Raw genomic sequence first — 23,974 nt, 5'->3', positions numbered from 1 at the left:
TGGTCTTACCTGCTCTTTTTAGTTTATTGGGAGTTCCCTCTTGTTGTTTGATTACCTCTTTTATACACTTCTCCAAGTCTTCATTTTTATAGCCCTTTTCCACAAAGCGCTCCTTTATTACATTACTCTGTTTTTTAAAAATAGCCGAATCAGTGCAGTTGCGATGGATTCTCTGGACCTGTCCCCTTGGTACATTAAGTAACCAAGGGGCATAATGGCAGCTCGTTAATTCTATATAGCCATTGACATCAGTTGGTTTAAAAAAGTTTTTCGTTTTGAGCTGTCCTTCTTCAGCATATATAGTTAGGTCCAGAAAATCCACAGCAACCGCACTGATCGTGCTAGTAAAACTGAGGTTCCATTCCTTATTTTCCAAGTTTGCAATAAAGGTCTCAAGCAAATTTTTATCCTCTTCCCATATCAACAGGCAATCGTCTATATACCTTTTCCAGGTTTTAAGGGTTCCCCTTTTACTGGATTTTTTTAACTCGGGGTCAATGAACTGCTTTTCCCACCTGGTCATAAAAATATTAGCGAAGCTGGGCGCGAATTTCGCCCCCATCGCCGTCCCGACCTTCTGTAGGTAAAACCGTTCCTTGAACCAAAAGTAGTTATGTTCTAAACAGAATTCGACACATCGTATTATAAAATCCGCTTGTGTCCTGGTCATATCCGGGTCAGTGTACAGGGTCTCTCTTATTGCTTGCAGTCCTAATTTTTTCGGGATGATGGTATATAGGGACGATACGTCGATGGTAGCCATCCACGTATTCTCCCCCATCCCCTGCAATTCCTTTATTATTTCTACCACACTCCCACTATTTTTCAAGTAAGAAGGTGCCATTGGTACATACTTTTGTAGGTAATTATCTATATACTCCGTAATTCTGCTGGTAAGAAAATTGATCCCCGACACTATAGGTCTTCCGGGGGGATTTGTAATACTTTTGTGTATTTTCGGTAGTATATAGATAATTGGGGTCATTGGCTCTTTTCTATTTAAATAATCTACCTCTTTTTTATTCAAGATGCCCTTCTCCCCACCATATTTCACCAAAATTTGAAGTTTATTTTTATATTCTAGGAGGGGGTCTTTTTTCAGCACGGCATAGGTCTTACTGTCTCCCAACTGGAAAAGGTATATAGACGATTGCCTGTTGATATGGGAAGGGGATAAAAATTTGCTTGAGACCTTTATTGCAAACTTGGAAAATAAGGAATGGAACCTCAGTTTTACTAGCACGATCAGTGCGGTTGCTGTGGATTTTCTGGACCTAACTATATATGCTGAAGAAGGACAGCTCAAAACGAAAAACTTTTTTAAACCAACTGATGTCAATGGCTATATAGAATTAACGAGCTGCCATTATGCCCCTTGGTTACTTAATGTACCAAGGGGACAGGTCCAGAGAATCCATCGCAACTGCACTGATTCGGCTATTTTTAAAAAACAGAGTAATGTAATAAAGGAGCGCTTTGTGGAAAAGGGCTATAAAAATGAAGACTTGGAGAAGTGTATAAAAGAGGTAATCAAACAACAAGAGGGAACTCCCAATAAACTAAAAAGAGCAGGTAAGACCACTGATTTCCGTTTTTCATTTATAACCCAGTTCACACAGTGCTCTGGTGAACTGAAAAACGCAATAAAAAAAAAAACTGGTCGATTTTAAAAAATGACCCAGTGTTGGGACCTGTGATTCCTGAGCAACCGACAGTCATTTATAAAAAAGCTCCCAACTTACGAAATAAATTGGTACATAGCGCCATTTGTGCTAAAATAAAGATGAGAATAAAAAAACGAGAAATAGCTTTAATTGGTGTGGTTTTTGCATTTCATGCAAGAACAGAAAAAGAACAGAAAAATTACAAAAGAGTATGTCAATAAAAAGTACCAACAAAGACAAACAATTAGAAGTAGTAGGTGAAATGACATGTCATAGTAAAGGGGTTGTATATGTACTGGAGTGCCCTTGTGGCCTCCAGTATGTTGGACGGACTATTAGACCTCTAAAAGTCCGTGTACAGGAACACATAAGAAACATAAAAAAAGGTCTTGAAAGCCACGGAGTATCAGCTCATTATAAAAAATACCATCAAAAAAATCCAGAAGGTTTAAAGTTTATGGGAGTAGAATCCGTACAAAATCATTGGAGGGGAGGCAGTCTTTTGGAAAAAATTAATAAACAAGAAACCAAGTGGATATACGAATTAGGTACACTACAGCCGGGAGGTCTAAACGTAGACTTCGACCTGCAAACTGTTTTGAATTAGAGTAAAAAATAATATATAAAAAATTAGAGTAAAAAATAATATATAAAAAAGCATGCCCATGTGAATGGGGACTTAATAGCATCCGTTTTCTTTCCCCTGGGGATGAGGAGATTCCAGTATAGGGTTAATAGCAGGATAAGAAAAACATGGTGGAGGAACACATCTGACTCCTGATTAATTGCAATGGAGGAATAAAAAGGTAGGGGGAGGGTGAAATCAAGTGTGCCCCTGACGAAGCTCTAGGAGTGAAACCCGGGTCGGGCAGAAGTAGCAGACGCTGGGAATTTTATGCGTTTTAAATAATTGCTTTTTAAAAGAGTTGTCTTGTAAGTACGGACAAATAAAAAGTTTTAAACAAATATACACGGAGCTTCACTATTGCAGAAGCCATTTTGTCCACAGAATATTTGCAGGAATCTGAAGAAAAGGACCACAGATTTGTCTAAGGAATATACCATTTGAGTCCGTGCGGAGATTTAACCAGATCGAATAGGAGCGTGGCTGTTTTGATAGAATAAGAACTATTTACCACGAAGGGATTACATCCATGCCCTGTTTTCTTCGCATTCTGTGAGTATAACCGGTTTAATGCAGGTTACTGTTACATACGGACTCACACTATTATAAATCCATTGGTTGCAGGATATCTGTTAGAGGGATATTTGCAGCCCTCGGCTCTCTCTGCGGACAAGGAAGTGGGAAGGATCGAGAACTAGCATACTGACCTGGACCAGAAGCGCGGTCCGAACCCCATATACATACTAATCTGAAGAGTTGTTGCCACCCGGTGGTGAGAGTTGATATTGCAGTTATATATATTCCTGAGGAATTGCTATAAAAATACCTCCTGACCTTTGCAACTAAGAGGAGATCTTCCTCCCCATTAATTAATCTGTTTATGTGTATTGCGGTACATGATTTTGGTAACCCCAACCTCTCCGCCTAAGACTGAGAGAGCCGCCTGGGGTTCAAACTGAGCAGCCGCAAAACACACAGCCAGCACTTAGGCAGTGTGGTAAATAGTTGATGTCCATTGACTCTGCAGTTGAGATCCTAACTAATCAACTTGGTGCGTTACATATTAGTGGAACCTTAATGGATCCAGCAGAGCTCGCTGGACACCTGGTCGCCCTCACAGAGAGAGTGGGGACCCTCAATGAGACCGTACAAACCCTCCAGTTGGAAAATCAGACCCTACGGGAACTCGTCACTCACGGCACGGGTCACCCCCGAGATGGACCAGAACCCAAGGTCAGCCCACCTGAAATATTCTCGGGAGACCGGAAGCAGTTCCGTGATTTCCTAAATGCGTGCAAACTAATGTTTGAATTACGGCTCCGGACCTATCCAACAGACAGAACAAAAGTACTCACAATGATCTCGTACCTCAGGGGGGAGCCCAGAGCATGGGCCAATACATATTTAGAAAAAGAAGACCCAGTCCTGGATTCCTTTCCCCTGTTCCTTGAAACAATGGCCCTCCTCTACGAGGACCATAGCAAACAGCTGACCGCAGAGACCGCCATCCGCAGTCTAAAGCAAGGAAGACGACCCGTAGAAGACTTCATTGCGGAATACACTCGTTGGGCCCGAGAGACTGAATGGAATGATCTCACTCTTAGGAATCAGTTTCGTCTCGGTCTCTCTGAGGCCCTGAAGGACGAATTAGCCCGAGGAGAGTTACCACATACTCTTGACGCCTTGATGCGTAAGGCTACCACCATTGACAGACGTTTGAGGGAACGCAGGGCCGAGAGACTCTCAGGGTTCATACCCACCCCGAGACAGTCCAGTCCGGGTCCTGCAGCAGAGATGATGGAGATCGGGGCGATTCGGGGTCCTCTGACTGAGAGGGAGAAAGCCAGGAGACGTAACCTCAACCTCTGTTTATACTGTGCGTCTGCCGACCATACAGTTGATGGATGTCCCCTCATACGAAAGAAACACGAAGGTAAGAGGTTGACGTCTTGTACCTTAGGCAATAGGAATAATAGCACAGGTGCTTACATCTACACGTCTCTCACCTTACAGTGGGACCAAAACCGAATTATCGTTGAAGCCATGGTGGACACGGGAGCTTGTGGGAATTTTATCGATATGCATCTGATAGAGCGAAATAAAATTCCCCACACGAGAAAAAACGTTCCGATATCCGTGAGTTTCATTGACGGTACCACTTCTAGACTTGTCCACAGTCAGACTCAACCCCTCCTGGTGACATGCGAAAATAACCACACAGAATTCTTATCCTTTGATATCATACACTCTCCTTTGTTCCCCGTGATTTTAGGGTTGCCATGGCTGCGGTTACATCAGCCGGCCATCCTGTGGGAACAGGGGAGAGTTGGGTTTACCTCGCCCTATTGCGTGGAGACCTGCTTCCCTCTCAAGACCCTCATGCATGTGGGAGTGAATCAGGTCCCCACCCAATACGCAGAGTTTGCGGAGGTATTTTGTGCAAAGAAGGCGGAATCCCTTCCGCCCCATAGATCTTACGATTGCCCCATTGACTTGTTGCCGGGCAGTGAGATACCCACAGGAAGAATCTACCCCTTGGCACAACCAGAACTTGTTCACCTTAAACAGTACCTGGAAGAAAACTTACGGAAGGGTTTCATTCGGCCTTCAACCTCCCCGGCAGCCGCAGGGATGTTCTTCGTAAGAAACAAAGATTCAAGCCTAAGGCCCATCATCGATTACAGAGCGTTGAACAAAGTAACAATCAAAAATCGGTACCCCCTGCCGCTAATATCCGAACTCATAGAAAGACTTCAAACATCCACAATCTACACCAAGTTGGACCTAAGAGGTGCATACAACTTGATTAGGATCAGGAAGGGCGACGAATGGAAGACAGCTTTCCGCACCCGGTACGGACTCTTCGAGTATACTGTGATGCCCTTCGGATTGTGCAACGCTCCTGCCACATTCCAAAACTTTATAAATGACATCTTTAGGGACCTACTGGACGTATGCGTAATCATCTATATAGATGATATACTAGTGTCTTCCGACATCTTATACGACCACCGGAGACATGTCCGTTGGGTACTTGCACGATTAAGCGCTCATCGCTTATACGTCAAACCGGAAAAATGCATATTTGAGACTACTTCCCTTCCGTTCCTCGGATACATAATCTCTCCTCAGGGTATCCAGATGGATCACTCAAAGATCACTTGCATTCAAAACTGGCCGATCCCGACCTCCAGGAAAGCCCTTCAGCGATTCCTGGGGTTCTCAAACTTCTATAGGAAATTTATCAAGGATTTCTCTGCTACCACTAAACCGCTAACCCGGTTAACTAGTGTCAACACTAAATTTGTTTGGTCCATCGAGGCACAATCAGCGTTTGATTTACTAAAGAACAGATTTACTACGGCACCGATACTGACCCTTCCGAATCCGAACCATCATTACGTGCTGGAAGTAGACGCTTCCCAGGCAGCCATAGGAGCGGTCCTGTCCCAGCGAAGCTCCTTCTCATCCCCGTTACATCCTATCGGGTTCTACTCCCGGACGCTAAATAACGCCGAACTTAACTACCCCATAGGGGAAAAGGAACTCCTCGCCATAAAATGTTCTCTGGAAAACTGGAGGCATTTACTTGAAGGTTCAACACACCCCATCACAATATACACGGATCACCGTAACTTACAGTATCTGAAAACCAGTAAAACACTGTCAAGCCGTCAAGTACGGTGGAGTTTCTTTTTTGACAGATTCAATTTTCAAATTACATACCGACCAGGCTCAAAAAATGGGAAGGCCGACGCCCTATCACGCCTAGCTGAATTTTGCGCTGCGGACACAGCCCCCACATGGATCATACCACCTAAGAAACTCGTCCTCGCCACTGTCGGGTTGGAAACCCAGCTTAAGGATGCTTTGAATATGGACCATGCCAACACACCCCCAGGTCTTCTACAGAACCAACAAGGTTTCCTCTACAAGGATAACCAACTGTACATACCACCCTCCCTCACCACCCAGGTGATCAAACTCTGCCATGACTCACCCCCCGCGGGGCACCCTGGCATAGTCAAAACCATAAACTTGATACGCAGGAACTTCTGGTGGCCAAAAATGTCCAAAGAGATTGAGGTATACGTTTCCACCTGCGAGACCTGTGCCTCATGCAAAAGTGACAGGAATCGACCATATGGTCTACTAATGAGTCTTCCCATCGCCAACAGACCCTGGGAATGGGTTTCGATGGACTTCATCGTAGAACTCCCCCTTTCCAGAGGAAACAACACCATCATGGTGGTAGTAGATATGCTGACTAAGATGGCACACTTCGTGGCCCTCAAAAAGTTACCCTCCTCCAGGGAAACAGCCGAGGCCTTCCTGTCCAATATCATAAAGTTACATGGAGTTCCTTGCCAGGTCATATCAGACAGGGGTTCGCAATTTATATCCAAATTCTGGAGAGCGCTCTGTTCCAGACTCCAAATTGACCACAGGATGTCTAGCGCCTATCACCCCCAAACGAACGGGCAGACAGAAAGGGTGAATCAGTGCCTGGAACAGTTCCTCAGATGTCACTGCTCATTTCTCCAAGATGACTGGGAAGGCCTACTTCCCCTCGCCGAATTCGCCTATAACAATTCCATGAATTCCTCCACTTTACATAGTCAATTTTTTGCTAATTATGGATTCCACCCCAGGTCTTTTCCTCAAACCAGTCTTCCCACAAATGTTCCAGCCACAGACGATTATCTAACTACTCTGCAAACTACCCTCAAGACGCTGAAAGACAACCTCCAACGGGCAAAGGAAAGACAAAAGACCTACTACGACCGCCGCAGAAGAGGAAATCCTTCCTACCAGGTCGGGGACTCGGTATGGCTGTCGACGAGAAACCTTCGGTTGGGGGTACCTTCCAAGAAATTGGGAAAACAATTCTTGGGTCCCTTTCCGATTGAAAGGGTTATCAACCCCAACACTGTGAGACTCACCCTTCCCCCTCGACTACAGGTACATCCCACATTCCATGTGTCACTGTTGAAGCCGTTTAGACCTAGCCCGTTCCCATCACGGGATCCTCGACCCTCGCCCCCGATAGATGTCCAAGGTGAAGAGGAATTTGAAGTCGAACAGCTCCTCGATTCCAGGAGAAGACGGGGGAGGATCCAGTACCTCGTTAGATGGAAGGGGTATGGCTTCCAGGATGACTCTTGGGAAGATGTGCAAGACGTTCATGCTCCCAGGCTCCAAAAGTTGTTCCACCGGAGGTTCCCCGACCGACCCTCCCCTACTGGGGTACCCCGGAGGGGTCCCCTTAGGGGGGGGGGGTACTGTGATGGAACACACCTGCCGCTGGGCTGTCTAATGGCACCGCCCACTCACGCTCTGGCCAATAAATAGGAGTCAGGGGCTGTACAGGGTGTTCCACTAATGGAGTGCGCACCCTGTCAGCTCCATTTGCACAAGAGGACAGAATCGTTGATGCGGGTCTGGAACCCTGCAGCTCAGGGAGGACTCACCACCATCTGCTACGGACTTCCACACTGCTGCCTTCCTCTTGGAGGATTCACCACCATCTGCTACGGACTTCCACACTGCTGCCTTCCTCTTGGAGGATTCACCACCATCTGCTACGGACTTCCACACTGCTGCCTTCCTCTTGGAGGATTCACCACCATCTGCTACGGCTCCCCCACTGCTGGTTCCCTCTCGGAGGACTCCTAAATCGCAAGTACATGCCTGCTAACAGGCTCCGCTGGTTATGTGGAAGTTACATACTAATCTGAAGAATTGCTGCCACACAGTGGTGAGAGTTGATGTTGCAGTTACATACTAATCTGAAGAATTGCTGCCACACAGTGGTGAGAGTTGATATTGCAGTTACATACTAATCTGAAGAATTGCTGCCACACAGTGGTGAGAGTTGATATTGCAGTTACATACTAATCTGAAGAATTGCTGCCACACAGTGGTGAGAGTTGATATTGCAGTTATATATATTCCTGAGGAATTGCTATAAAAATACCTCCTGACCTTTGCAACTAAGAGGAGATCTTCCTCCCCATTAATTAATCTGTTTATGTGTATTGCGGTACATGATTTTGGTAACCCCAACCTCTCCGCCTAAGACTGAGAGAGCCGCCTGGGGTTCAAACTGAGCAGCCGCAAAACACACAGCCAGCACTTAGGCAGTGTGGTAAATAGTTGATGTCCATTGACTCTGCAGTTGAGATCCTAACTAATCAACTTGGTGCGTTACAACCTTGGGGTGTCTTCTTTCCAAAATGGGGTCACTTGTGGCGTAGTTATACTGCCCTGGCAATTTAGGGGCCCAAATGTGTAAGAAGTACCTTGCAATCAAAATGTGTACAAAATGGCCTGCGAAATCCGAAAGGTGCACTTTGGAATATGTGCCCCTTTGCCCACCTTGGCTGCAAAAAAGTGTCACACATCTGGTATCGCCGTACTCAGGAGAAGTTGGGCCATGTGTTTTGGGGTGTCATTTCACATATACCCATGCTGGGTGAGAAAAATATCTTGGTCAAATGCCAACTTTGTATAAAAAAATTGGAAAAGTTATCTTTTGCCAAGATATTTCTCTCACCCAGCATGGGTATATGTAAAATGACACCCCAAAACACATTCCCCAACTTCTCCTGAGTACGGCGATACCAGATGTGTGACACTTTTTTGCAGCCTAGGTGGGCAAAGGGGCACATATTCCAAAGTGCACCTTTCGGATTTCACCGGTCATTTTTTACACATTTTGATTGCAAAGTTCTTCTCACACATTTGGGCCCCTAAATTGCCAGGGCAGTATAACTACCCCACAAGTGACCCCATTTTGGAAAGAAGACACCCCAAGGTATTCCGTGAGGGGCATGGCGAGTTCCTAGAATTTTTTATTTTTTGTCGCAAGTTAGTGGAATATGAGACTTTGTAAGAAAAAAATAAAAATAAAAAATCATCATCATTTTCTGCTAACTTGTGACAAAAAATAAAAAGTTCTATGAACTCACTATGCCCATCAGCGAATACCTTAGGATGTCTACTTTCCGAAATGGGGTCATTTGTGGGGTTTTTCTACTGTTTGGGCATTGTAGAACCTCAGGAATCATGACAGGTGCTCAGAAAGTCAGAGCTGCTTCAAAAAGCGGAAATTCACATTTTTGTACCATAGTTTGTAAACGCTATAACTTTTACCCAAACCATTTTTTTTTTTGCCCAAACATTTTTTTTTTATCATGTAGAACTATAAATTTAGCGAAAAATTTATATATGGATCTCGTTTTTTTTGCAAAATTTTACAGCTGAAAGTGAAAAATGTCATTTTTTTTGAAAAAAAATCGTTACATTTCGATTAATAACAAAAAAAGTAAAAATGTCAGCAGCAATAAAATACCACCAAATGAAAGCTCTATTAGTGAGAAGAAAAGGAGGTAAAATTCATTTGGGTGGTAAGTTGCATGACCGAGCGATAAACGGTGAAAGTAGTGTAGTGCCGAAGTGTAAAAAGTGCTCTGGTCATGAAGGGGGTTTCAGCTAGCGGGGCTGAAGTGGTTAAGCAGACTGTGATTGCCTATTGTTCTGACTTAGATGAAGTTTAGATCACATTTTATGATCAATTTGTCCAGAAATCCATATCATTCCAAAGGGTTCGCATACTTTTTCTTGCACCTGTATGTTATGTGTTTGGAATGTAAGATGAAGTCAGACCTGGACATTTAAACCTTACCAGTAATGATGCTAGTAGCTTATGCAATAGTGCTACCTAGGTATAAATGAGTAACATTACACCAACAGCATAAATGCATTCTGGGTAATACAGTGACATCATAGTCGTTATCATATGTACACGCCTAGCCAACAATGATTGTAAAACTCCAAGCTAGGAAGGTGTGTCTAACTGGTACGTTTTTGGATAATAAACCACATACAGGAGGGAAGAAAGGAAGAGAGAGAAAAAGAAAAGGAGAGACCCAAGGAGAAAAATCCCAATGATCAGAACGGACTTTAGAGCCGACTTCCCTTAGACTCTGCATATCATCTGCATTCTCGGGTAACATATAACTTTATTATGTGTAGTATTGATTGATATAATTGGCCTGATATTTAGTAACTCCCCGCTTTAGTGCGGATGTATAATGTTAAAAGTTCAATCAATATTATCACTATTCAGTAAAGAAGCATATTACTGAATAAAAGATATAATACTGATATTGGAGAAAATCTCTGATTGGAATATTCACATTCCATAGTCAATATCAGGCCTGGTAATTCATAAGTTGTGTGGCAATACTACCCGAAAATTGGTCATAGTTTGAGCAGAGCAAGGGTTTGTATCTATCCTTATCACTATTAAGTTTCTGTGTATAATCAACTGATAGTATAATTGTGGTCAAGACAGTTGTATTACATTTTATGTTTGAGAGGTAATATGGAACACTGGTATTTGTGTTACAGCCATCTAGTGGTGAATTTAGGGCACTGCATATCACTGTGTATTATTGCATATTATTGAGTTTTATATTGATTAAGCTTTGATTGTATTCTAAGTTATTGTATAATAAATCATTTATATTTTTATATATATGCTTGTACGATGTTTTACTGATTGCATAATATAATTAGATTAACGACAAACTCTTTCTGAGGTGTTTTATATGTCCACCTCTAGGATCAATTCGCTTTGAAGTTTTTCCTTTGATCCTTTTTTTTATATAAAGCATTTGTTTTATATCTCTGACAACATGCACATGGATGTATTATGGCTCCAAGTATGAACCATATACTTAGTTCTATGGATGCGTTTGTTGTCCCTGATTTTGCAAGAGGGTTCTGATAAAAAATGGACATATCCTTATGTATCTGATTTTCTTCTGATGGCCTAAACTTAGGATAGACCATTAAAGTTTAATTGGTGGATGTTTCAGACCTCTCTGATCAAGAGACTAAAGGGGCAACAATGCTCACTGGAATGTCACAATCCATTCAATGGTTATTCGGGTACAGTTATATCCATATGAGTGTGGCTGTGCTTGGTACTTCAGCTGAACCCATTAAATTGAAGAGTACTGGGCTGCAGTACCATGGACATGGATGCCCCTGGATAAACAGTCAAGAGGCTATATGCTAAGAAAACATCAAGCGCTAAGCATAACATGAACACAGTGAACGTCAAGTGCTTACCTTGGCAGTGGTTCTGGATAAGTGACATCTAATGCAGCTGCTTTGATCTGACCTGTCTGTAAAGCTTCCACCAAAGCTTCTTGATCAACAACAAGTCCTAAGCGCATAGATATTACATTACTACAGTATGCACTATATAACGCTTAACCATCGGTAATAATAGAAAAAAAATGGAAAGTAAAAGGAGATAAAATAGTTCAGTTCTCTATGGTATTTTACTGCCAATGGTCCCTCCCCTGCTAAATTATGTGCTGGTGCGGCTCTGGGCACATCACGTTTAATTTGCTGGCACATAAACAGATGCGTCCGACCCTAGAGTCCCATTGTAAAAAAAAAAAAAATTTTTTTAAAAACTGTATTTTGTTGCATGGAGCAGCATAGTCTACTACACCATTTTGCTTTCATCGGATTGATGTAACCTTACAGACATATTTAGAATATAAGGGGCCAACCCTGTGTACTTGGGCATTTACCAAATTTTCCACCCCATAAGACGCAGTTTTTTTTTCCAAAAGTGAGGGAAAAATTTCACTGTGTCTTATGGGGTGAATACTAATGAGCGCTTCCATTATGGAAGTGCTCATTAGCACCGGAGGACCGGGAAGCAGTGAAGGCTCTGTACTCACCACTTTCTGGTCATCAGCTGTACTGTGGCTGTGCACAGTGTGAGGGTGCCCTGTGACCTCACACTGTGCGTGTCGGGTCACAGCACAGCCGCGGCAGGAAGAGATGCGTGCGCTGGAGGTGACGAGTGGGGGCTTCTGGAGCTGGGGAGGTAAGTTTTTATTTTTTATTATTTTATTTGCTCTGTGGCCTGGGGGCTCATAAATGTCATGGGGGGCCGATATATGGCATGGGGGGGCTAATATATGGCATGGGACAGATATAAGGCATGGAGGGCTGATCTGAGGTATGGGGGTCTCATCTGAGGTCTTATTGGGGTCTTATTAACATTGGGGGTCTGATTGGAGTTGTCAGCTGAGGTCTGACTAACATTGGGGGTTGCTGGCCTGGTCTGAGGTCTAATGAAAAATATATTTTTTTTATTGTACCCCTCTAAAACCTAGGTGCGTCTTATGGGCTGGTGCATCTTATAGGGCGGAAAATACGGTCAATCCTGCCATGGTCACAATCATAGTAAGAAGTTATATACAAATAAGTACAATGCGCAAACAGCACAATAGATATAACCACGGTCGCTAGAACTGGCCACACACCTCTGCTTATATTTATCAATGTAGCTGATGGCTTCATCATCTGAAATTCGTGTATTCCAATCAGCTTTTCTGTTTCAGGACTTAGGTTGACCGCAAGCATTACATAATCCGACTGCTGCAGTAAATCATCCAGCCGTTCACAATATGAGGCTCCCACAGATTTTTCTTCCTCCAGGCTGCAGAACAATACGGATTTCAGATGAATAAAGAAGAAAACAATATCTGGTACCTTGTTATAGTCAGTAGAAAACTGGTTTCTGTCTCTCATTAAAGGGGTTTGCTGGGATTGTAATATTGATGACCTATCCTCGGGAATTCAACTGTAGTGATTGAAGTGAATGGGACGGCTTGTAATTACACTGTCCTCGCCGCTGCGATGTTGACAGTGGGCAAGTAAACAAACAAAGGAAGGCTGAGCTCGCGCGGTGTGCGGCTTTTTCTTTAACCAGCTGATTGGCATGGGTGTTGGGGGTCAGACCCCCGCCAATTTGATACTGATGACCTATCTTGATAGGTCATCAATATTAAAATCTGAGAAAACCCCTTTAAGAGAAACAAAATACAAGCCTTACAGGTTTGTTACCTTTTAATGGCTAGCAAAAGTAGAAGCCGTGAGGAAGGCTGCACTTGCATGGAGTGCAGATTCCTCTTCAACCAGCTGATCGACGGGGGTTCGAGACAACACGGGTCTCTTCATCAGAAATAATACTACAGTATCTGAATCATTACATCATGTCTCTGCTCTTTCAGACACTGCCTGATGAAGAGACCTGAGTTGTCTTGAAAGCCTGATATGTTACCTCACTGCTTCTAATTTTTGCTAGCCATTAAAACGTATCAAACCTGTAAGACTTGTATTTTATTTCTCTTAGGCCTCATGCACACAACCGTTGTTCTGGTCCGCATCCGAGCCGCAGTTTTGGCGGCTCGGATGCGGACCCATTCACTTTAATGGGGCCGCAAAAGATGCGGACAGCACTCCGTGTGCTGTCCGCATCCGTTGCTCCGTTCTGTGGCCCCGCAAAAAAATAAATATATGTCCTATTCTTGTCCATTTTGCGGACAAGAATAGACATTTCTACAATGGGCCACCCGTTCCGTTCTGCAAATTGCGAAAGGCACATGGGCGGCTTCCGTTTTTTGCGGACCGCAAAAAAATGGGACGGTCGTGTGCATGAGGCCTTAATGAGAGAAATAAAACAGATGAATGAAAAGCAGCCGTATGGCTCATGACCACAGACAGTCATTAATGCAATACTAAGCAATGTGCCTTATATCAAAGCGGCAACTACACACACACTGTAGCTTTTCTGTGTTCCTCAAATGAAAAAATCTAGTGACAAACAAGTACTGTCCTGGAAACTTGTGACTTTCCTGCTCATCTTCTGGTAAATATTACATATGGCATAACTCTTCAGACACTATGGGGGAATTTATCAAGCTCTGTGCAATACCAAAAAACAAACAAACCCACTCCCCTTAAAGGGGTTGTCTCACTTCAGCAAATAGACTTTATTATGTAGAGAGGAACTTAATACAAGGCACTTACCAATGTATTGTTAGTATCCATAGTGCGTGCTTTGCTGGCTGGATTAATTTTTCCATCACATTATACAATGCTCATTTCCATGGTTACAACCGCCCTGCAATCCAGCAGCAGTGGTCGTGCTTGCACACTATAGGAAAGAGCACTGGCTTACGCCCACGGACCTGAGCACCAGAGAAGCTAGAGCTTTTTCCGAAAATGTGCAAGAACAACCACCACTGCTGGATTGTAGGGTGGTCGTAACCATGGAAACAAGCGGTGTAAAAAACAAATCCAGCCAGCAAAGGAAGCAATATGGATAATAACAATACATTAGTAAGTGGCTTGTATTAAGTTGCTCTACATAATAAAGGCTATATGCTGAAGTGAGACAACCCCTTTAAGGCAACGTGGGAGTTTGTTGCAACAAGGGAATCACCATTGTTCTTGTTGCACCCAAGCTCCACTTCTTTCTGTGGTCAGCCTCTCCCTCATTGCTTTGCCACTGCCTGGCCTTGTCAATCATGGCAGCCACGGAAAAAAGGCTGGCAACACAAAGGAGCAGAGTTTGGGTGCAATGAGAGCAATGGTGACGTCCTCATTACACCAAACACCTAGTTTGCATGTTAGGAAAAAGTATCATAACTCGGGAACAGAGTCTCAGATAAACCAAAGGTAAACTACGGCTATGTGTCCATGCAAACAGTTGGATAGGGAGGTCGCTGGTGTTCCATTCCCCTTAAATACAGTAGATCAGTCCAGCCTCTCTAGCAGTTTCAAAGGCTGTCTGAGTGGTGTGATCTCCCCCGTGTGTAACGAAAACTTGCAATCATGAGTTACCTGCGGTGCCTATTGTGATACAGAATCTTCATCTCAAAAGCTTTAGCTCGTTGAGCAATTTTGTATCCAATCCTCCCCATTCCAACAATTCCAAGTGTCATCCCTGTTATATCTCCTCCTACCCAGTTAGCATGGAATCGCTCAGTCTTGGGGGACACGGCAATCTCATGAGCTGTGCACAAAATAAAACACAGAATCAAAAAATTAGAAAATGTTATTTTATTTGAGAAGAAAATTGAACACTCAAGACTTTAGGAAAGTCAAGTTGGCCATACATGAGATAGCTGTAAGCTGAATGCTTGTTGGCCGACAGCTATCTGTCCTAGTCCTCCCATACATTTGTATCCTTAGCTGGGAAAGGCATGCATGTGTAGTGAAAGTCAAGAAAGCCTTGTCTCCCTAGGTACAAAAGATCAGGCAGATGAAATCCAACTTGGCCGATCTGATCCTTATCTTCTCCAATATCTTCTTCAGGATGAGTCAGGAGGCCCCATACACATTAGCTGGATATGGATCTAAGGTGTGTGAACAGCTGAAGATTCAGATAATAAAATTGTTCTCATAGTAGCACATAGTCACAATACAGTGGCCCAATAATAATATTCGTGGCACTATATAGGGATATACTGTATATTATATTAAGGCTATTTCCAGAGGTTAGGTAAAAGGTATATTTTATATTTGGGAAGGTGTTCATGGTTATAATATTTCCAGAGGTTAGGCACAAGTTTGTGTAATCGGCAAGTCAAACCTCTGACTTCTTCATAAATGGCTCATCTATAATAATTAGCATTAAATTAAAGGGATTCTGTCACCTCTTTTTACCCTATAGAGATGCGGACATGCACGGCTAGATCGCTGCTAGCATGTCCATCAGAAACACTCGTTCCCCACTTTCAGAAGTGGATTATAAAAGGAGAAAAGAATACAAAGGACAGATACAGGTTCTCCTCTTTTTGGAATTTATTCCTAGTTTTGCCTTCCAAAACTGCATTAGGAAACCTGAGTGACCGTACCCTAAACGTGCCACCGATCAATAATCGTTTATGTGGACAACAAAAATCATTATTTCTGGGAAGCAGATTGTGCGGTGTAAATGGCTATCTGCTTCCCATTAACAGTCGATCTGTATGGGGATAAGGGATTGCAGTAGGCCTCCCTTGTCCCCATATAGTGGAAGTGATTGCTGTGTGTAAATGCAATTATTGGAAGGAACAGTTTCTTCCCGATCACTGCCTGCTCAGTCGGTACGTGTAAATACACCATTACTATAGCAACATCAGACTTTTCAATATTTTTGTTACAATCTTAAAATAATTTTATTTTGAAGCCAAAATTAAAGTCTGACCATTTCTATTAACTCTGACTTCGACCAAAACTGGTTAGGTAGCCGGTGTGGCAGGAAATCTGCACCTGCTTTGGGGTATTCCCGTCTCATAAAGTGATGGGATACTGTACGGCTAGATGACGCCATCAGTTTCTGATTAGTGGGGGTTTGATCTCGTGCACCCCCCATCAGTCCTGAGAATGAAAGGGCTACAGCACTGATTCAGCTGTGTGGTCCCTTCGTTGCTTTTCCCTGCACGGCAGCGCTCTGATCACCCGCCATAATTCTGGTGCAACATGCTTAGTAAATGTCCTCCAATGTATTGTAAGGCTACTTTCACACTCGCGTTCGGGGCTCCGCTTGTGAGTTCCGTTTGAAGGCTCTCACAAACGGCCCCGAACGGATCCGTACTGCCTCAATGCATTCTGAGTGGATGCGGATCCGCTCAGAATGCATCAGTCTGGCACCGTCTGTCCTCTGCTCCGCTCAGCAGGCGGACACCCGAATGCGTGTCCGTCTGGCCGTGCGGAGGCAAACGGATCCGTCCAGACTTACAATGTAAGTCAATGGGGATGGATCCGTTTGAAGTTGACACAATATGGCTCAATTTTCAAACGGATCCGTCCCCCATTGACTTTCAATGTAAAGTCTGGACGGATCCGTCTGAGCAACTTTCACACTTAGAATTTTTTCTAAACTATAATGCAGACGGATCCGTTCTGAACGGATCCCATCGTCTGCATTATAGGAGCGGATCCGTCTGTGCAGACACCAGACGGATCCGCTCTGAACACAAGTGTCAAAGTAGCCTTATAGCGGACAGGACTTCCTGTGACCACCGCTGTACAAGTAGCTGCTTATAAGGAGCAGGTAGTCACCCATGCACTAACTGATTCCTAGAGAATGCACAGACCCTGCTAAAAAGGATCATACTCTTGTGTGTATGCAGTTATTAAGGTGCAGAAAGGATGTACATACATGTGTAGGCTGCAAATATACATTACCCTCCATAAAACTCCTGGCTGATACCAGAAGCAACGTCATCGCCAAATCTGCTGTAGAACTGGTGACGGCATGAGGAGTGTTAGCCACTTTCACGCCATAGCTTGATATCATCTTTATATCCAAATGGTCCACTCCTGCTCCAGCACTTGCTATCACTTTGAGCCTAGGTAGACACTTCAGGAGCTTGCTGTCAACATCTGGTTTGTTGGCCCAGTTAAAAATGCACTTGATCTTTTCAGATAACTGTTCCTTATTTTCCTTGAACTCTTTCATGGTAATCAGATTAAAGCGCTCCTTCAGAAAGTCCACATGTTCTTCCATGACTCCATAAGGTCCTCCAATCTCCTCCACCAATGCCCCAGGCAGCTCTTTACCATTACTCATCCTGCAAATAGTATTAGGTGAAAATGAGTTAGTCAAGTAAAAAATGGTTCTGCCTGCCTTCCTAGGAACGCTGCGAAAACCTGCCATACATATGGTCCGTGCAAAATGTCCTTTGGTTTACGGGCTTGTCCCGTGATTAAACATTAAATGTCTGGTTAATAATTTATTTCTGACTCAAACAAATCTTTCATCGTTCATCTAGTTAGGTTTTACTGGTATTATTTTAACTTGCACGGTTCTTTCTTTTCACCTTCCCCCTACACATTCAGGGACATATTACTACTTTTGTATGCCAGAAAAGTGATGTCTGAAAGTTTGGTGAAAAATGTTGTGCCTTTTTGGGGGTTTTAAGTCAAGATTGCTACTTTTCTAAAAAGTGGGAAGAGCAGAGCAGTAAGTGGATGGGCAGATTCATGATAATTTACAGAGAGGAGGAGATTATACCTGAAAGCTACAGCTGCTTCCTTGCTAGTGCAGGGCTCCAGATGGCGACCAAAATGGTTGCAAATGCGACCTAGAATTGCTAAATGGCGACAAGACTTTGTAGTCTTGTCGCCATTTGCGCCTAGACCTCTGCCGCTTTCACATTACTGACATGGTACGTGCTGCTGTCAGCGTGTGTCATGTTCTTCTCAACAGCACAGGGGAGGAGGCAGTCCCTCCCCCTGTACTGCTGTATGGGCGGTTCGCAGGGAGGAGGAGGAGAGGCGCTATGGCCACTGCGCCACCAATGAATATCGTTTATGCTTAAAGAGGACCTTTCACTACAATAAAAAATCTACACTAAGTATGCTGACATGGAGAGCGGCGCCCAGGGATCTCCCTGCACTAACTATTATCCCTGGGCGCCGCTCCGTTCTCTCGGTATAGGCTCCAGTATCTTCAGATTTTCGGCTCAACTGGGAGGAGCCTGCTCTTGTTCTCCTGGGAGTCTCCTTCTCCCAGGCTGGAGTGCTGGCCAACCGCAGCGCTCAGCTCATAGCCCGAGAGGTTTTTTTCTCCCAGAGACGTTGCTCTCCATGTCAGCATACTTAGTTTAGATTTTTTTATTGTAATGAAAGGTCCTCAGGCTGCGGGTGCCGGCCATATCCCATACCCGGCACCCAGCCTCTATGACTGCGCGCTACGATCCGCCGCTATTAACCCCACTGCGCCCCCCCCCCCCCCCAAGTATTATCATTGGTGGCAGCGGCAGCTTCTGATCAGAGCCCCAGCTGTGTAATCCTGGGGCTATGATCGGTTACCATGGCAGCCAGGACGCTACTGAAGCCCTGGCTGCCATAGTCAGCTCCATGCTGCTGTGTGCACAAAGCACAGAGCAGCAGGGAGAGTGTGAAGTCCTATTCATCCTAATAGAGCTCTATCAGGGTGACTAGGACAAGGGATGAAAGATCTCAGGTTCTAGCCCCTAAGGGGGTAAATAGGTATTAAATAAAAAGTAAAAAAAAAAAAAAAAAAAAAAAATATTACGTTTAAATCACCCCCTTGCCCAATTTTACATATAAAATATATAAACAATAAAAAAAAATATATACATATCGCTACGCCTGAAAAAGTGTGAACTAAGCGGTGAACGCCATAACAGAGGAAAAAAAAAAAAACAATCTGCAATTTACCATCTTTTAGTCACCTTGTCCCAACAAAAATTAGGTTAGGACTGTTCCATTATGGTCCAGACGTTCCATAAAATCTGGAATGCATGCGGCTTTTTGGGGTTTTATTTTTTTCACGTGGTATCGAGTATCGCAATACTTTTTTATGGTATCGAAATCAAGTCAAAATTTTGGTATCGTGGCAACCCTAGGTAAGAAGTGTGTGTTTTTTTTTTATTATACCGTAATTATATCTATTTTAAGTTTGGCGACTAAAAATTTTAGTTTGGCTCCTAAATTTTTCAGGTTAGGAGCCAATGGCTCCTTGATATTTGTTTTAGTCTGGAGCCCTGTACTGTAGATTTCAGTTCTGGCACATGGACCTGCACACATGTGCCATAAGATGCATGCGCCGCTTAATTGTGACACATCTGATGTCAGTACATACAATGTCCCCTCTAAGGGTATATGCACACGTTTAGGATTTATGTGCGGAGAATCCGCACTGAAATCTGCAGGTGGTCGCGGGGAAATCTGTGCGGACAATCCGCATCAGTTGGTGCGGATTTACATGCAGATTTGCATGTGGATTTTCCGCATTGAAGTGGAGAAAATTCGGTCAGGAAAAATAAAATAAATTGACATATCGTGTACATGGGAATTTCAATGTGCATGACCTACAGTGCGGATTTTCCACACGCAAATCCACACAGAAAATCCGCACGCAATCCTGATCGCGTGCATTTAGTGATTTAGTATGATTATCTCACACATAGACTTTTGCTCTTTGAATAACTTATTTTTTATTACTCTCTTCATATAAAATTTTCGATAGTACATATCATACTACCAGGTAATAAACAGGTCATGGCAGAAAACACTTTTCTCCCCACGGTTCTGCTTTATTTGGGGGGCTACTAACATAAATACCCCCAGAATATCTGGCATTCTTGTGGCCTCTGTGGCAATGTGAACATTAAGATGTGCAGTAAAGTCCCGGGGAAGCATGATAAAAGGGGTGTTGTTTGCATCGGGAGCGTGTAACCAAGGGGCCCGGCCTTGGTGGAGTAAAGGCCCCTAGATAGGTGTCCACTAAGTTAGCTGGTGGACACCAATACTGTTAGAATAGCTGGTTCCAGCCAGTCCGGGGAGGGATTTTACTTGGAACAGGCAATGTGCTGGGTGGGTGCCTGTTCCCCATGCTCCAGCCGGGGATTCCATTTAATCTGGTTTCTGGAATTGGGTGTGTCTAACTCTGGAGAGTATGCAGACAGAGGCCTGGTGAGGCTGTCAGTGTGGTCTCAGCTAGGCAAGGCTGAGTGGCCACGAGGCTATGCAATAGCCTGAACTTTGGGGGACTCAGCGACGCCCGGGAACAAGCGTTGAAAGGTCAGAGTCGTGAGGCCTGCTAGACCACAACCTCCTCCAAAGGTACTGCACTTGTTACAGCCTGAGAGCTGGTGTACTGTATGTCGGGGGTAAGCCGCACCTGGTTCCATGTGTGAACGCTATCATATAGCCGAGTTAGGGATACAAGGTTTATTATGTTTAAGTAGACCCTAGACGGGCAGTTTTTTGTTTTATGCCATGCTGTGTATGAAGAGTGTCAAATAAATCCCACTTTTTGGACCTGAAACCCAGTGGTTATGAAAATAATTCTGTAAGAATGACCCCCAAATAAGAGAGGATCCCTACACCTCCTGCTCTAGGAGGTGTAGGGATCCTCTCTTATTTGGGGGTCATTCTTACAGAATTATTTTCATAACCATCCTCCTATAGACAGGATCATATAAAAGGGAAGTACTGTCCCTGGTAAGTTCAGTCTGCAGTGGTCACTTCTATCCACCGGTCTAATAGTCTAATAGATAATTCCAGATTGAAAGAGAGAGTTGAACTGCACTCCTCTAGGATGAAAGAGATGCTCAGTGGTAAACTGGATTCCCATATATTCAAACATAACAGAAAAATTAACAGCAATAACCGGCCATTAAGTTATCCAAGTGTCTGACAGAACTGCTGAAATAAGTGTTTCTAAAAGACTTTCTGTACTTCGTACTTTGCATGCAACAAAGGAACTAACATTACTAACTATCAAGTGATGCTAATGCAAGTGTTTATTATTAACCACTAAAGGAAAGAATATGAATGCAAGATAACAAGGAGTCAACTAATGGAGTACTGTTATGGTTTTTAATTGCTTTTAGGAACATTGTTCCTAGATAAACCCATCTATAGAAAACATCAAAGTGACACCTGGTGGTGTAATTAAATACTGCGCAGTATTGGATATTTTAGATTGTTGTTTAATAGTGTATTTAGAGTTTTTAACAAGAATAAACAGTTTTAAGAACTATAAATGGAGTGATCTATGCAGCCCCAGATATTCAGGGCCAACCAGCTACTATTTACAATAATCGATTTTCTCACAAAGACATAGGGGTGTGTCTGCTGGAGTGTGCACCGTTCCGTGTTGAAGTGAGGTTTGAGCCACTGGAATTCATATATATACTTTTAGTATAGTAGAGTATATGTTAGTACTCTGATGTGTAGAGTATCTACTGTATGAATTTAGATCTCGTGAAGATATGAATTTAAAATACATGAAAAAGTAGTGATAAATGGAACCGAGGAACAGACATGCAGTCACTACCCAGCCAATTCTAGAGAGAACATGATTAATGTAGATCATATGGTGTCATAGAATTGATAACTTAGTATATCGATTAGTATGTAAAAGTTATCCACTCTATAATTTTTAGTCTATAGTCACTAGTCTATGAAGATGGAGAAATACTACCTGTCTGACAGTGATCATTTAGTCTGCAGAGAATAAAAGTAAAGAGAATAAATAACAAAGAACATCATAGTTATGTGATACAAAATTCAAACTTGTGTAATAGAGATCATATAGTACAAGCAATGATGTAATGCAAAAATCAAAGTCTCTATTCAACCCACGTGGTGCAAGAGTGTTAAGTAGGGTTGAGCGAACCCGAATTTTTGGACCATTTCAGTAAAAGTTTGGGTTCTGTGTTCGGCGATTTATTGGCGCTTTTTGAAAGGCTGCAGAGCAGCCAATCAACAAGCGTTTAACTCTGTGCCCTTAGAAGCCATGACTACTAATGGCATGGCTGTGATTGGCCAGTGTAGCATGTGACCCAGCCTCTATATAAGCTGGAGTCACGTAGCGCTGCACTGCACTCTGCTGTTACTTGTGTAGGGAGAGGATGCTGCTGTGATTTCAGGGAGAGAATCTATGATCAGAACTCAAATCTAACAGCGATCTACATAGATTTAGTTTTGTGGGTGCAGTGCACAATCTTTTTATCCTGCCCCGAGCCCAGTGACACAGAAAAAGAGTTAGGTGGGCGGCAGCGGCCATTTTGTGCAAGCTCAGTGCACCAGCACAGCATATGTGCATTTGTAAGATTTAAATCCAAGCTTGAAATACTGCAATAATAATCTGGGTTTAAAAAAAACCCACCCATTTTTGGCAATATCCTAAATTTAAGAAATATGAGGAGAATGTCAAATAAGGGACGTGGCCCCGGTTGTGGAGCTCCTGTTGCAGGGAGAGGACGTGGTTGAGCTGTGCCAGATACACGCACAAGTGAAACACCTTCCTCAGATGTGAGTAGGCGACAGAACCTTCAGCGTTATTTGGTCGGGCCTAATGCGGCTCTACGAATAGTGAGGCCAGAACAAGTACAGGTGATAGTAGATTGGGTTGCTGACAGTGCCTCCAGTTCCTTCACATTGATCTTTCAGCAGGAGACTGGGTGGGAGACAGAGTTGGCACCTGCAGCCGATTTCTATCAGTCTTTCACCTCACCCCCTTGCAAAACAGCCAAGCAATCTGAGCCCCAAGTCATGTAGCAGTCTCTTCTGCTTTTTGATGACTCTGTTAGCAGGGTTTCCCAGGGCCATCCACCTAGCCCTGCCCCAAAAGTGGAAGAGATTGAGTGCACCGATGCACAACCACTTATCTTTCAAGATGAGTACATGAGAGGACCACCGCAGCACGTCACGGATGATGACGAAACACAGGTGCCAGCTGCTGTGGCTTTCGAAAGTGTGCAGACCGACAAGGAGGGCAGGGGTGAAGACTGGGTGGAAGAGGATGTGGAGGACGATGAGGTCCTCGACCCCATATGGAATCAAGGTTATGCGAGTGACCTGTGTAGTTCTGAGGAAGAGGCGGTGGTCGCACAGAGCCACCAGCACAGCAGAAGAGGGAGCAGGGTGCAAAAGTGGAGCAGCCGACCCCTAGACAGTACACCTGCTACTGCCCACCGCAGCAAGGGACCGAGCACACCAAAGCCAGCTCTAAGGAGTTCCCTGGCGTGGCAGTTCTTCAGACAATGTGCTGACGACAAGACACGAGTGGTTTGCACGCTGTGCAATCAGAGCCTGAAGTGAGGCATTTACGTTCTAAACCTGAGCACAACCTACATGACCAGGCATCGAGCTGCATTGGAGTACACACCTCAAAAACCAAGAAAGGTCTCTGGCTCCTTCTGCTGCAGTCTCGGCCTCTTTACCTCTGGAATGATAGTGGCACCTGCCACTCCGCAAACAGAGGACCTGACAGCAACACCACCACCTGGGTCACCAAGCATCTCCACAATGTCCCAGGGAAGCGTTCAGCTCTCCA

The 23,974-nt window shown here is 43.9% G+C and overlaps 1 protein-coding gene across 3 annotated transcripts in view; it reads right to left on the bottom strand.

Annotated features, from left to right (window-relative positions):
* The window catches only part of LOC122937909 (probable 2-ketogluconate reductase), an 88,356-nt gene that overhangs the window by 15,678 nt on the left and 48,704 nt on the right, over nt 1-23,974 (bottom strand). For 2 of the 3 annotated variants that reach the window (XM_044293091.1, XM_044293092.1), the window contains exons 1-4: nt 17,344-17,816; nt 15,013-15,184; nt 12,648-12,823; nt 11,431-11,527 (exon numbers count right to left, since the gene is read on the bottom strand). In XM_044293091.1, the coding sequence (XP_044149026.1) occupies nt 11,431-11,527; nt 12,648-12,823; nt 15,013-15,184; nt 17,344-17,815 (917 nt within the window). In that variant the 5' untranslated portion in view covers nt 17,816. Of the gene's footprint in view, nt 1-11,430; nt 11,528-12,647; nt 12,824-15,012; nt 15,185-17,343; nt 17,817-23,974 lie in introns of those variants that run through there. The other variant, XM_044293093.1, reaches the window with a different exon arrangement.

This window comes from Bufo gargarizans, chromosome 5 (assembly GCF_014858855.1).
Source record: "Bufo gargarizans isolate SCDJY-AF-19 chromosome 5, ASM1485885v1, whole genome shotgun sequence".
NCBI lineage: Eukaryota > Metazoa > Chordata > Amphibia > Anura > Bufonidae > Bufo > Bufo gargarizans.
The sequence above is the reverse complement of the archived record's forward strand: the minus strand, read 5'-3'. Positions and strand labels throughout refer to the sequence as shown.